Genomic DNA, 13,323 nt, shown 5'->3' on the forward strand with positions numbered 1-13,323 from the left:
TCCCTTTGCTACATCTCTAATATAGTCAAAGTCATGAATGAAACCGGAACTTACATGAAAGTCATATACTAGATCTACTACCATTTAGTTTATTCTAGAAATTGGAGAGAATTCACTGCGTAGCATAGAGGTTTGTTTACATGTTACTTTGGGATGCTAGGTATTTGTGGAATTAAAAAGAATCAGGCACTTCTGTACTTTAGTTTTAAAATATGTGATGTTCTTTAAATTCATAATAAATTGATGCAGTTTGATACTTAGGAACATATAAAAAGGTAATGTGAACTTTTCTGCTTTTGTTTGTGTTCAAAGTTTTGGTTTTATAAAACCAGATGGATTGAAGACTTACATAAGCATTTGAAAACTCAAATAAGTCTACTGATTTTCTATTACTGTTTGCATATCTTCATTCCTCTTAAATTCATGAAAATTCCATGTATCTGAATAAGCTTATAAAAAATATTTTGGTCTTCCCCCCCTTTTTACATAGATTATTATTTTTGTCCCAATAACACTTTTTGTTTTTCATTATCAAGGACATTTACTGAACTACAAAAATGTATAACAAATTAAAATCTGATGTGAATATTAATGCTGCTTTAGCAAGCTGGGCTTCCCTATTAATATAAAAATTTAAATTTCCACTTGTATCATTTCAGTATGTACTGTAAATTTCATTAACTTAAAATTTTTTTTCTTACAACCGTGGAACCTGATGTCTTAGAATGCTACCTGTAACACACTTCACTACTAAGTACATACAGAAGATACTAGTATACAGTTTAACTCCCCTAAACAGTTTTTGTTTTGCCAAAATTTTATTTTTCTACATACTAATTTAGATGGTCTTCTGCATTTTTATTCAGAATCCATAGTAAAGATGAAATAAAGTCCGTGATCCACTTGGTTGAATAAACTCTTTTCCCAAATCCTATTAATGTTCTAGTTATTTTCATGCCTAAAGAATAAAAAACAAACAAAAACCAAGAAAACAAACGTACAGAACAGACTATGCAATAGAGTGACCAGTCTTCAAAAGGGCTGCTTAAAATTATACCATGAAAGTACCGCTGCTGATGAAGTTTGCTCACAGAAGTTACTGTCGTTCAGTAGAGGCATGAGAGAACATCATGTAGCAGATTGGAATGAAGACAGGAAGCTTGCAGGGTGCCCATCCCCCCTTCTCACTTCAGGTAAGAAATTACCGTACAACAGATGAGGCTACACAGAGCCTACCGAGAGACCAAACCAGCTTTCTGGAGAAGGCTGGTTTGGAGAACTCATCAGGTCCTTCTACCTTTTATATTAATTATAGAAATCCAGACCTATAGGCAGGATTTATCGTCTTGATAGACCTACTCAGTGGCAGAGAAACGTGAGACTTGTTTTTACCCCCTCTTCCCATCCCTGTCCTGTGCTGGGCGGGGCATAGAGAAATTAGAAGTGCAGGGCTCTGCTGCGCCTGAACACAGACACTGCATGAGGACATCAGCAAACGAGGGAGGCTCAGAAACAGGTGCATACCGTCACTTCATTTCAGTGCCACTACCCACCACCACCACCGCTAAACAGCCCAGTCAGCGGGTCACAGGCACAACACAAGTTTCAGCAATCAGATTAGTTGTTTGTCTTCCAGGAAAAGAAGCTACAAGTGGTGTTTTTGTTGTTAGTACTTCCAGGGCAGTTAAAGCCAAAAGGGTTAACAAAACTCTTTGTCCTCCAGCCTTAGGTCAACCACCTAGCTTTTCCAGTTCTCGAAACTATAGGGTGGTATGGGCCAACAATGGCAGGCAATGCTGCTTCTGTTTAAAATGGCCCCTGACTGGTGTGTTGCATCTGGATTGGGAAAACTCCAGACACTTGATAGGAAACCATAGCTTTGGACTTACCAGAATGTGGAAACTTGTAACTGTATTTCCCTTTGAGATTCCTGAGCTGTCACCGGGGGAGATGATACTCCTGGGAGGGGCATGGATATGCTGCTACACAGACTGCTGCTACTGTAAGGTCATCTTTTGAATGTCAGGAGGCCTGACGTTGACCTGCTGGGTGAGCTGTGGTTTCTGTCCTTCTTAGTAAATTGGGGCCAGATGAGGCCTACTGTGGGCCAATACTGACTCTGAATACTTGGTTGAACCTAAGAAGATCCTCTAGTGGGCATTACGGAAGTCAAACGGAAATCTTCTCCGGTTGAAATAGGCAGATGAGAGAATAAAGGTTCTCTTATAACAGTCCATTGAACTTAAAAGCCAAACTTGAAGTCTACTGGGGATTTGGTCTGTCTCTCAAGGGAAAAGCCCAGACCACAATCAGAGGAGCCTTTACCTTAATGAGGTTCCTTTGTACCTAGTGTATACTCTTCAGTCACAAGACAGAAACATACAGGGCAGTGAAATGGGCCAGAACAGGACATTCGTTAAATATACTTCATGGCCCTTGCCAAAGTAATCAACCCCTCCTATTTTTTCTTCCCAGTAATGCCCAGGCACAGTCCAAACAGGTTGTATAGTGAACACCACATGAATGCAACAAAAAAATAAAACGAAAAGGGGAAAGCGCCCCCCACTCCAAAGCAATAAAGAGTAAAAGTCCAAAAGTGGCCTCTCCTGTGCTCACTTTGGCAGCACATATACTGAAATTGGAACAGAAGCGGCATCTCCTAAATTCCAAATTTTCTCTCCCCAGTCTGGACCAAGGAGAATACAATCAGATGATAATAGCATTTTTAAATATTTACTGATACTCATGGTAAATACATGTTCTTTAATCCTCACAATTCCATTAGGTTATTGTTTTTTTTGTTGTTTTCTCCTTGTAATTATGCTTATTTTAAAAAGTGAGTCTGAGAGAAGTCATTTTTACAAAGTCCAAAGGTGGTCCACAATCTATGATTAAACACTAAGATAGGAAAATTTCTGGTAACAAGGAGTTAATTGAGAGCTAGGATAACAGCCACACTCCAAATCAGATTTCTTCTCTCATTCTTAAAAGAAGGAAAGAAACAGATGCATTAAGAGGCAGTTATAATCACCCACAGCCCATGTCTGCAATATGTTTACAAGACAGAATACTACAAACTTCTGTTTACATACATATGTGGAGAAATAGGCATCTCAAACTAGCAGTCAGCTCTGGAACACACAAGAACCAAGTCAGGTAGGGACTGCACAGGAAGGAGAATATAATGGGGTCTCAGGGTTCATTCCCGGAAGTAGTAGATCCCACCCTGAGTGGAGAAATATGAAGAACCAGTGTGAGAACTAGTAAATCAGACTCCTGGGAACTCAAAAGAAAAAGGTTGAGGAAGCACACATAATCAGAATCTTGGGAAAGTACCACATCTTGGAGAAGGCAGCTATTCCTCTGTAAAGAGAGAAGAAAGATAGCAGCTCTATAAAAGATCCGGCAACCACACTTCTGGACGTTTATCCCACAGAGATGAAAATTTGTTGATATAGTTATATCAGCCTTAAGTTCATAGCAGCCAAAGACTGGAAACAGCTTTAATGGCCTAAGGTGGATAGTTAAATAAAGTGGTACACCCATACCATGAAATATAATCAACAATAAAAAGGAACTACTGACTGAATTTAGATGCTTCTCAAATAGGAGTTACGCTGAATGAAAAAAGCCAATCCCCAAAGGTCACATTCTGTACGATCCATTTATATAATGTTCTTGAAATAACAAAATTATAGAGAACAGATTAGTGGTTGTCAGAATTAGGGATGATGGCAGGGAATGGGTTTGACTGTAAAGGAATAGCACTAAGAATTTTTGTGATGGAACAGTTCTGTGTCTTGATTGTGGCAGTTACAAAAACTTACACGTGACAAAACTGCACAGAACACACACACAAGTGAGATCACTTAAAAGTGGTAAAATCTGAACAAGGTCTGTGGACTGTAAAGTTTCCTGGTTTTGATATTGTACCATAGTTATGTTACCACTGAGGGAAGGATACACAGGACCTCTCTGTGTACTATTTTTTGACAACTTCTTATGAATCTATAATTATTTCAAAGGAAAAAAAATTTTTTAAGACCTATATAATATCAAAGACAGAGCCTCCCCTCCATAAAAGGCTTTACTACTGAAAGATAGATACCTTATTTTACAAAAACTGTGTAGCACAGGATATTTATTACTGAACTAATCCAAACTCTTACCTTCCATTTGATAACCTGGCGTTGCTGGTAACTCAGCACACACAAAAAGTCACACCTCCAAAAAATAACATTCAAAGTCACTCTAAAGTGAATACTGAAAATGAGGAAATTTCAGATGAAAATGCTTAACACAGAGAAAACAGTACAATTCTTAAGCACAATATACTAGTATGAATTAAATATAAATAAATAACTGCAGACATGAAAAAATCCAAATTAGAAATTCAGAAATTCAAAACTGGACAAACAACTTGAGGATGCGAAATGCCTGTTAACTGAAATCAATCAGGAAAAAAAAATGGAAGAAAAAGACAAAAACATCTCAGAAGTGAAGACAAACAGTATCTAAGGAAGAAAACAAAAAAAAATAAGGGACATGGAAGACAGAAATGAAAAAAGCCAAGAAAATGAAACTGAGAGGTAAAAGAAAAATCAGAGAAAATGATAAATATAAAAGGCAAAGAAGATCTAATATACATATAATTAACTTGAGTCCCTGAAAATAAGATGGAACAGTGTTTCTTTAAGTGCAGTCAGTAAGGGCATTCTGGAATGAGGGACAATCTATAAGACAATTGGACTGGCCCTTTCAAAAAGTCAATGCTGTGAGAAAAAAAAGGTGGGGTTACTGTTCTAGCTTTAAAAAAACTAAGGGAGAAAATTAAATGCAACCTATGATCTTTATCTTTGAATCCTGGTTTTTAAAAGTGGAAGACATTGTGGGACATTTGAGGATATCTGAATATGGTTGGCTACTAGATGATGATAAAGAATTACTGTTAACATTCTAGTTGTGATATGGACTTGTATTTGTTTAGAAGGATGTCCTTATTCTGAGACAATGCTGAAGTATTTAGGGATGAAATATGTTGTCTGCTATTAATTTTAAAAGTTTAGAAATATATATAAATACGAATATATACACACATAAGTAAAATAGAGCAAAAGATTAGCAGTTGCTGAACCAGAGATGGGTTTATGAGTCCAATACTTTCAGTTTTCCCTTCTGTTTGAAAATATACATGATAAACTGAAACAGCACATAACCCATAACATTACCTGCGTTTTCCCTTTGAGAAAAATCCACCGACACATACACTCTCAGATTTCTATAAGTGGCATTCAAGATACTACTTTTTACAAAACTTAAGATTTTTGTAGTGGTGGCACCCCCAGTATCACTGTCCTATTTAAAACATCTTAATTTCCATTTCCCCCTTGAGTTCTGTGTTCCTTTCCCCCCATTAGGGAATAGAATTTGAGCTCGCCTAGTGACAAAATCAAACCACTTGTAAGGCTACCTCACATTTTAAAAAAGAAACCACTCGATTTTCAGTCCTCTTATGACTTGAGTTCTTTCCTTATGCAGGTTGGCTCCAAGATACATCAGTTAACTACTTTATACCAAGAACTCTCATCATCCTAACCTCCTAACATTCACTGTCCCTTCTCTGCAAGATCTCAGCTTTGAGTCAATCCAACTAGAAAATGCACTCCCCCTATGCCACCTCTTCCATAGATCTTTCTTTTCTTGATCTCCCAACCCGATGTGATACAATTCATACCCTTGGTATTGCTGGTGTCTCAGGTGCACAATAATCTCAGCCTCTAAGCCATGGATATCTCTCTACCACTCTTGTAGCCATTATTTCTTTTGCCTTGTTATTTGTGAAGAAATCTAGAATTTTGTATATTTAATTTGTTAAATGGTCACAACATTAAAAGAACTGAGAAAACAGCCATAGAACAGTATGGTTAATGTATTTATTATCTTTATAATTTGATGAAAAGGCACTGCTTCTTAGATATTTCACTGAAAAATTCTCAGTTCTTGTCACTGAAACCTGTAAGCAACCGAGCAGCTTCTGTCTGTATCTAAAATGGAAGAATACACATTATAAATAAACAGTACAGCACAGAGATCAACTTGTGAAACAAGTTTATAAAGTAGTTTCTAATAATTTCCAAAAAACCAGGATAGCACATTGTTAATAAAATTTCTTAGAGAACTCAGAGATGAGACTCTTAGAGAACTCGTCCACATTAGTACATGTCCCTTGCCTTTTATGTTTTAGAAATCTTTTTCGATCTGCTATATATGTCAAACAGGAATAATTCTATATTGCAGCAAGTAATTCATACATGTTTGTTCATAGTAACTAAATATTTGCTATACACATTTGAAATAAACACTGTTATTTAACAATACGCATTTGGACAATTACATTTTTAAAGAAGTTCTTGATTCACTTTTACTTAATGTGCCTCAGTGGAAGCCTATCTGCCTTACTTTATTGGAGATGTTTTACCTGTTTATCCTCCTCTGTGTGCGCTGGATAGTCCTTGGCTTTTGTTAGCCAGAAAGCAGCAAGCTTTTTGTTGTGTAGCTTCAAATATGTCTTTCCTAGAAGGAGCAAGTTTTTGCTGTAGAAGTTTGGGTCCACTGTATATAAGAAAAACAATTTAAATTTATCTCATATGAAATAGTATTGCTCTTATATTTAAAGGCTTAATTTTTTTCATCTAAATTCCAATAATATACTTGTGTGGTCAATAGATGATTAGGCTAATTAGAATTCTCTTTTGTTCAACTATTCATAGCTCAAAAAATTTTATAATTACCATTTATTGAGTGTCTACTATGTGCCAGGCACTATATTACACACATTTCTCATTTTCACAGCAATTTTATAAAATTGGTACTCTATTTAATAGATGGAAAACAGCGTCCTGATAGAATATAAGCTCCAGAAGGACAAGGGTTTTCTTTTTATCATCTCTTTTGCTCCCTGCATCCTAAGTGCCTAGAACAGTGCCTAGAACTATACTCAATATACATTTGCTGAATGAGTAAATGAAATCATGATGATATGTGTATGTGTGTATACACATACACATTGGGTCAACCTTTACTGAATGTGGGCTGTGTTTAAGCATAGATAAAGTCTCTGCTCTTTTGGAATTTATAATGAAAAAGGAGAGACAAGCATGAGCACAACTAAATGTAATATAGGAATAAAAGGAATGCTTTGATAGGTGTACAAATTTTAAAGTGCTATGAGAAACCAAAGAAAAAGCAAGTAACTAAGAGGTTACACCTGGGCTAACTTGGAGGCTGAATAGAATTTTAGCAGGATTCTTGGCTGAAGCAAAAATGTGAACAAAAAGCCTATGAATGAAAGCATGGGACTGTCTCACTAACTTCATTAGTTCTTTATACAGTTTCCTCCTATCAACCTGGGACCCTTCTATATTCAAAGCATAATTCTTGCTGGATATAATTTATGATTAACTCCATTTGCCCCTTAACCCAAAATTGTTTTATTTCTTTAATTTGAACATACTTTTGAGATGCCATGTTGATGTGCTTAAAGTTTCCTTGGAGTTAAGTAAATTCATTCCTTCATTCATTCATCTACTTACTCATTCAGCAAATTTGCCAAACATTATGTGCTAAACAATGAGGATTCAATTGTGAGCAAGAAGACAGAGTCCCCATCTTCCCTGAATTTAGTTTTAGACATGTAAACAAATATTCATACTGTGGAGTGATAAGGGCCATGATGGAGGAAGTAAAAGGTACTAAAAGCATAGGAGGAGCTTCTAAACCAGACATGGGCCATAATAAGGAAAGGCCCCCCCCCCTAGAGGAAGTGACCTTGAAGGTAAAACCTGGAGGATGACTGGAATCACCAAGGATTATTTTAGTTCCACAAGAGTATGACCATGTTTTTTTCAACAACCCGAATCCTTAAGCCTCTAAGGCCCTATTTTAACTTTGCAATTACACTTCTAAATCTCTGAGGAAACTGCATTCCCAGATCATATCCATGATATGTAAAACTACCATCTTGAGAGGATATATCAATGGAAGGTAGTAACAGTAAATCAGAATTAATGTATTACAGATAGAGTTAAAATTCAGACAAAATTCTTTAGAAGAAATGTGTTTTAAAAAATGCTTTGCTATCATGAAAACATTTGAACAAGTCCATATGAGTAGGCTCTGAAATTTAATAAATTGTCCTTAATTTTCTTCTGATTAAGTTTTATAGAAATATATTTGCAATGGGTTTTTTTGGGGGGGTAGTTGGTAACAAAGGCTTATGTCCCTTACTTCTCTAGTTTCTCCTATTAATATTAGGAAGATAATCTTAGGATAGGCTGATGTTCTTTAGGCTGGCTATTTCTTCAAAGTAAGAGTGCAGGAAACTCTTTGTCACAAAAGACAGTGTCTACAATAGAACAAAAACTGGCCTGTTTTAAAACCAGAGAGTTCTCATTTCAGTGCCATCTGAAATTTGCTGAGAGAGTCCATCTTAAAAAAGTATTTTTCTGTAACTATATGTAAGGTGATGGGTGTTAACCAAACTTGCTGTTGTGATCGTTTCGCAATGTATACAGATATCAAATCACTATGTTGCACACACGAAGCTAATACAATGTTATATGTCAATTATACTTCAGTTTAAAAAAATAAAAACTTTAAATGAAAATAAATAAATGCCTCTGATTAGCTGTGTGATCTTAAATAAACAGTTAATCTGTCAAAGCCTCCTCTCAAAAAGGAAGGTTGAATTACATCAAATGAAGGACCATTCCAGAATTACAGCTCTAAATTCAGTAGCAGTCTACTTCTTACTCAGGTGATCTTTACTAAATAAGGACTTTAAAAATTATTTGATAATGTCTAGCTCAAAAAGAAGTTTATGAAGTATATCAGAACAAATAACTTATTTTTGTTTAAAAATTCCTATTATATGTGAAGCATTCATAAAATTTTAAGTATATTAGTATGTGAAATAAAAAATTTGTTACCTTGCTCTGCCCTGTGAAAGTAGCCTAAGGCCTGTTAAAAAGACAAAAAACCCAAACATAATGAAAAGTATTAAAACAGAGTCAATTTTAAAAAAGCATTTTCTCAAAAGATCTATTCCTATATTAAATATAAGACATGAAGTAAATTAAAACATCTTAAAATAATTGTCCCAAATGTAAAATAGATAGCTAGTGGGAAGCAGCCACATAACACAGGGAGATCAGCTGGGTGCTTTGTGACCACCTAGAGGGGTGGGATAGGGAGGATGGGAGGGAGACACAAGAGGGAGGAGATATGGGAACATATGTATATGTATAGCTGATTCACTTTGTTATAAAGCAGAAACTAACATACCATTGTAAAGCAATTATACTCCAATAAAGACGCTAAAAAAATAATAATGGTCAATTCATCAACAGTGAGAGGTTAATATAGCAAAGTTGACCATAACACTATCAAGTCATCAGAATACAGATTACAATTATGTGGACCATTTCTAGTAATAACTTGACTGGTACTTAGAACTCGTACCAAACTGGCATCACATGCAGAGAAGAAAGAACATTATCATGTGCAACTCAGATACCTTGACCTTTCTCTTCTTAAATCATAACAGGGACTACCAATAAAAACTAGATAAAATCAAAAGCTGAGTTTATTCAGTGATACATAAGTCATGCCAATGAATTTTTTGAGTCCTTTATTACTGAAATTCCTGTATAAAATTTTAAGGTCAGTCTGAAACTCCCTGCTGATAGTGTCTTTTTTTTTTTTTCTTAGAATGCACATTCTTTTTAATAACAAATATTTCCCAACTCTGTTCTAACTATACAACTAAATATTTTTGCATCAAATTCTGCACTATAGCTTCACAGAAAACATTATGATACAAGTATTGGAACAACTTTTTCAACTGTCTGCTTCCTTACTCTGAAAATTTTGATGAGTAAACCCAAAATATTTGCCCAGAAATCCCTTTCAAATTCTGTTTTTAACAGGAGAAGCAAAAGGCCTTGGAAATATGAGAGACCATGAGCCTTTCCAACCTGCTGTGAAAAGAATATTATAATTACTCTTCATTTATCAATACAAACACATGCTTTAATGTCCAGGTAAATGACTCTTATCTTATGGAATGTGTACCTAAAACATGCTAAGAGGGAAATGCTATATTTCTTGTTCTATTTTATGATTTTCATATGGTATAGATTTCAAGCAGAAAATGAAGGTAGATTTTAGCCATGCGTTATTTTAGCTGACAATATACCAGAATTATCAGCCACTCACCTAAAGCGGAAAAAAAACCACTCACCAGTCACAGATAATAATTATTAAGCCTTTCTGATAAGACAGTTGCACTGGATCATTAGAAATGTGCTCAAGTCCCTCACTGATCAGAACTCCAGATGTATGGACACTGTAGAGTGGCACAGCAGTTAAGAAATCAGTACTAACTTAACAAAGGACATCACACTACCTCCTCATAGGTGGAACTAGGAGGAGTTGCAAACAGCATTTTAGCAATTCTTCTTTGATACCAAGGCATTTCAGCAAATGTGTAACACCTATAGGGAAATAAAATGACACATACATTCAAATTAGTTCTTAAAGAGAATTAAGCATCTTAACAGATATAAAAGGAATCTTCTATTCTTCTATTATATGTTTAAACAGTCTGTACTTTACATAATATCCAGAAACTATTTCATTCATGTTTGCTTGCCAGCATCTTAATTGCTGACTGTCCCTCAATTGTCGTTAATTATCAGTAAGTGTTTTCTTAGTTAAATGTGTGCTTTATCCTGAAGGATATTTACTTCTCTTTTAAAAGAGTTTGATATGGGACTTTGCACTGTTACCCCTCATAGAAGACAACAAATACTCAGCTCTGTAGACTTACACCCAAAGAAAACAGTGGCAAACCTGTCTCAAGAAAGGCTCTCAAACCAGTAAGCATTTAACACATTGGTTTACGCTCATACCAGCAAAATAATGGTGTGCTCTGAACAAAGCTTACATAAAAATGGAAAGATGCTGAAAGTCAGGTTATATTATACCTCAGATGAATCAGTCTGTATTTGACACACCTTGAAGATACCAAGACCCTCTTAGGGCATCCTACTGTATTACTATAGTTAGATTAATCCAATTCCATTTAGTCTGGCAAACAAGAATAGTCTTTCCCAAAAAAAGGAATTTAAAGGTCTAATGAAAAGTTTCAATGCCTTTTTAGTCTTAGTGCATTTCTAAATGATCTGAATAACAATGTTTAACAAGATCACAATCAAATTTAGTATCTTCTAAATACTAAACACTAAATAACCGGTACAAATGCTAGTTAATATAATGGATCAAACACTCTTGACTTCCAAATAATATTTTTAAATATTTTACATTTTGTTTTATATACTACCAAACAAGGTATGTATACATACTACAAAATAAGATCGTACTAAATACCACTGAAATATTTATTTAAAGAAATTTTCTTACCAAATACCCATAAGGTGAATTGCAGTAGCATCTTTAGGGTTGAGTTCAATTGCTTTCTAACAAGAAATGAGAAAATGAATCATATTTGTTTCCTAAACACCAATAAGTACTTTACTATGTTTGCTGAAGAAACCATGATTAAAAACAATTGCAACCCTACATTTCAATTTTTCTGATAATCAACACCAACTTTCTTCCTACTTATTTTTTAACACCTTTATTGGAGTATAATTGCTTCACAGTGTTGTGTTAGTTTCTGTTGTATAACAAAGTGAATCAGCTATATGTATACATATATCCCCCATACCCTCCCTCTTGCATCCCTCCAAATTCTTTAATTAAATTTATTTCAGTACACTATCAATGCCTTATACTAAGGTTACTATTTTATAAGATTCAGAGGGACTTCCCTGGTGGTCCAGTGGTTAAGAATCTGCCTGCCAATGCAGGGGACACAGGTTCAATCCCTGGTCCAGGAAGATCCCACATGCCGCTGCAGCAACTAAGCCCATGTCCACAACTGCTAAGCCCATGCGCCACAACTACTGAGCCCACGCACCACAACTACTGAGCCCGCGTGCCTAGAGCCCCATGCTCTGCAACAAGAGAAGCCACCGCAATGAGAAGCCCGTGCACTGCAACAAAGAGTAGCCCCCATTCACAGCAACTAGAGAAAGCCCGTGTGCAACAACAAAGACCCAGCACAGCCAAAAATAATAAAATAAATAAATAAAATTTTTAAAAAATTTTAAAAAGATTCAGAAAATGATAGGATTTATCAAGATGAAGAAAATACAAAATCTGTAAACAAATCTAATTTTTAAAACTAATAATCTGTAGCTCTCAATATTTCTTCTAGATTAAAGGAAAAATAAATAAGAAAGTTCCTTTTTGGCAAATCCTATATGACTATTGAGTAAAAGTATTCTTTGTTAAAAGAACAAAATACAAAATAATTTTAGAAAGTCTCTTCCTATGTGCAAATTTTGTTTAACTTCCCCATCTACACTTAACAAAGGAAAAATAAATACTTCTTGTCACAGAATTTATTAATTATGTATAATATAAAATATATTGATAAAGTCTCCCTAATTTCTATTTACTATGTGAAAGTCCTATGTGAACTAATGAAAGCATAAACTACAGAATAACTTTAAAGAAATGACTCCTCCTTTTATCCATTATTTTGTTGAAAACCACTAAGGAAATCTTATAGATTAATGTTAATCCTAATAATGATAAAGAAAGTTTTAAAAAAATTAGGACTCCCTAGCTTATGCTTTTCTATAGACACATATTTTCACTTTCAGTTGATAATGTGTGAGATACACATTTTCAAATATCTGTACTGGTTACCAGAGTGGTTCTGAAGCCAGACCACCAAGGTTTAAATCACAGCTCAATGACTTCTTACTTTTTGACCTTGGCAAGTTCTATATTCTTTCCATGCCTGAGTTTGCTCTTGTATAGGATCAAGAAAGCAGTACACCTACACCTTGTAGGGTTGTGGTGAAAATTAAATGAACAAGTAACAGGAGGTGCTTAACACAGTAATATTTTCTATCATCGGGATCATCATTATTTTTACCTTTCATAAGTTTCAGACTCTTTATTACCACCACTGATCATAATGTTAGTAAAGGGAGAGATAATAGCGAAAATAAGGCTAATCAAGTATGACTTGGCAGAAATTTTGTTATCAATAATATGGGTAAGAATCAGCACTGACCTAATTTTTACTTTTCTATAAACAGAGTGATATGATTTACATGGCAAAATATATTTTTAAGTATATACAACTTATATTCAAAGCAACCTTTCCCAGAGTTCCACTAGAAAATT

The 13,323-nt window shown here is 35.0% G+C and overlaps 1 protein-coding gene across 4 annotated transcripts in view; it reads right to left on the reverse strand.

The window, feature by feature from the left end:
* Positions 1-5,919: 5,919 nt before the first annotated feature.
* The window catches only part of RMDN1 (regulator of microtubule dynamics 1), a 44,491-nt gene continuing 37,087 nt past the window's right edge, over positions 5,920-13,323 (reverse strand). For 3 of the 4 annotated variants that reach the window (XM_067017550.1, XM_067017553.1, XM_067017551.1), the window contains exons 6-10: positions 11,482-11,537; positions 10,466-10,553; positions 8,988-9,018; positions 6,479-6,612; positions 5,920-6,044 (exon numbers count right to left, since the gene is read on the reverse strand). In XM_067017550.1, coding sequence (XP_066873651.1) covers positions 5,994-6,044; positions 6,479-6,612; positions 8,988-9,018; positions 10,466-10,553; positions 11,482-11,537 — 360 coding nt within the window. In that variant the 3' untranslated portion in view covers positions 5,920-5,993. The remainder of the gene's footprint in view (positions 6,045-6,478; positions 6,613-8,987; positions 9,019-10,465; positions 10,554-11,481; positions 11,538-13,323) is intronic. The other variant, XM_067017552.1, reaches the window with a different exon arrangement.

Source organism: Kogia breviceps, chromosome 17, assembly GCF_026419965.1.
Source record: "Kogia breviceps isolate mKogBre1 chromosome 17, mKogBre1 haplotype 1, whole genome shotgun sequence".
Taxonomy (NCBI): domain Eukaryota; kingdom Metazoa; phylum Chordata; class Mammalia; order Artiodactyla; family Physeteridae; genus Kogia; species Kogia breviceps.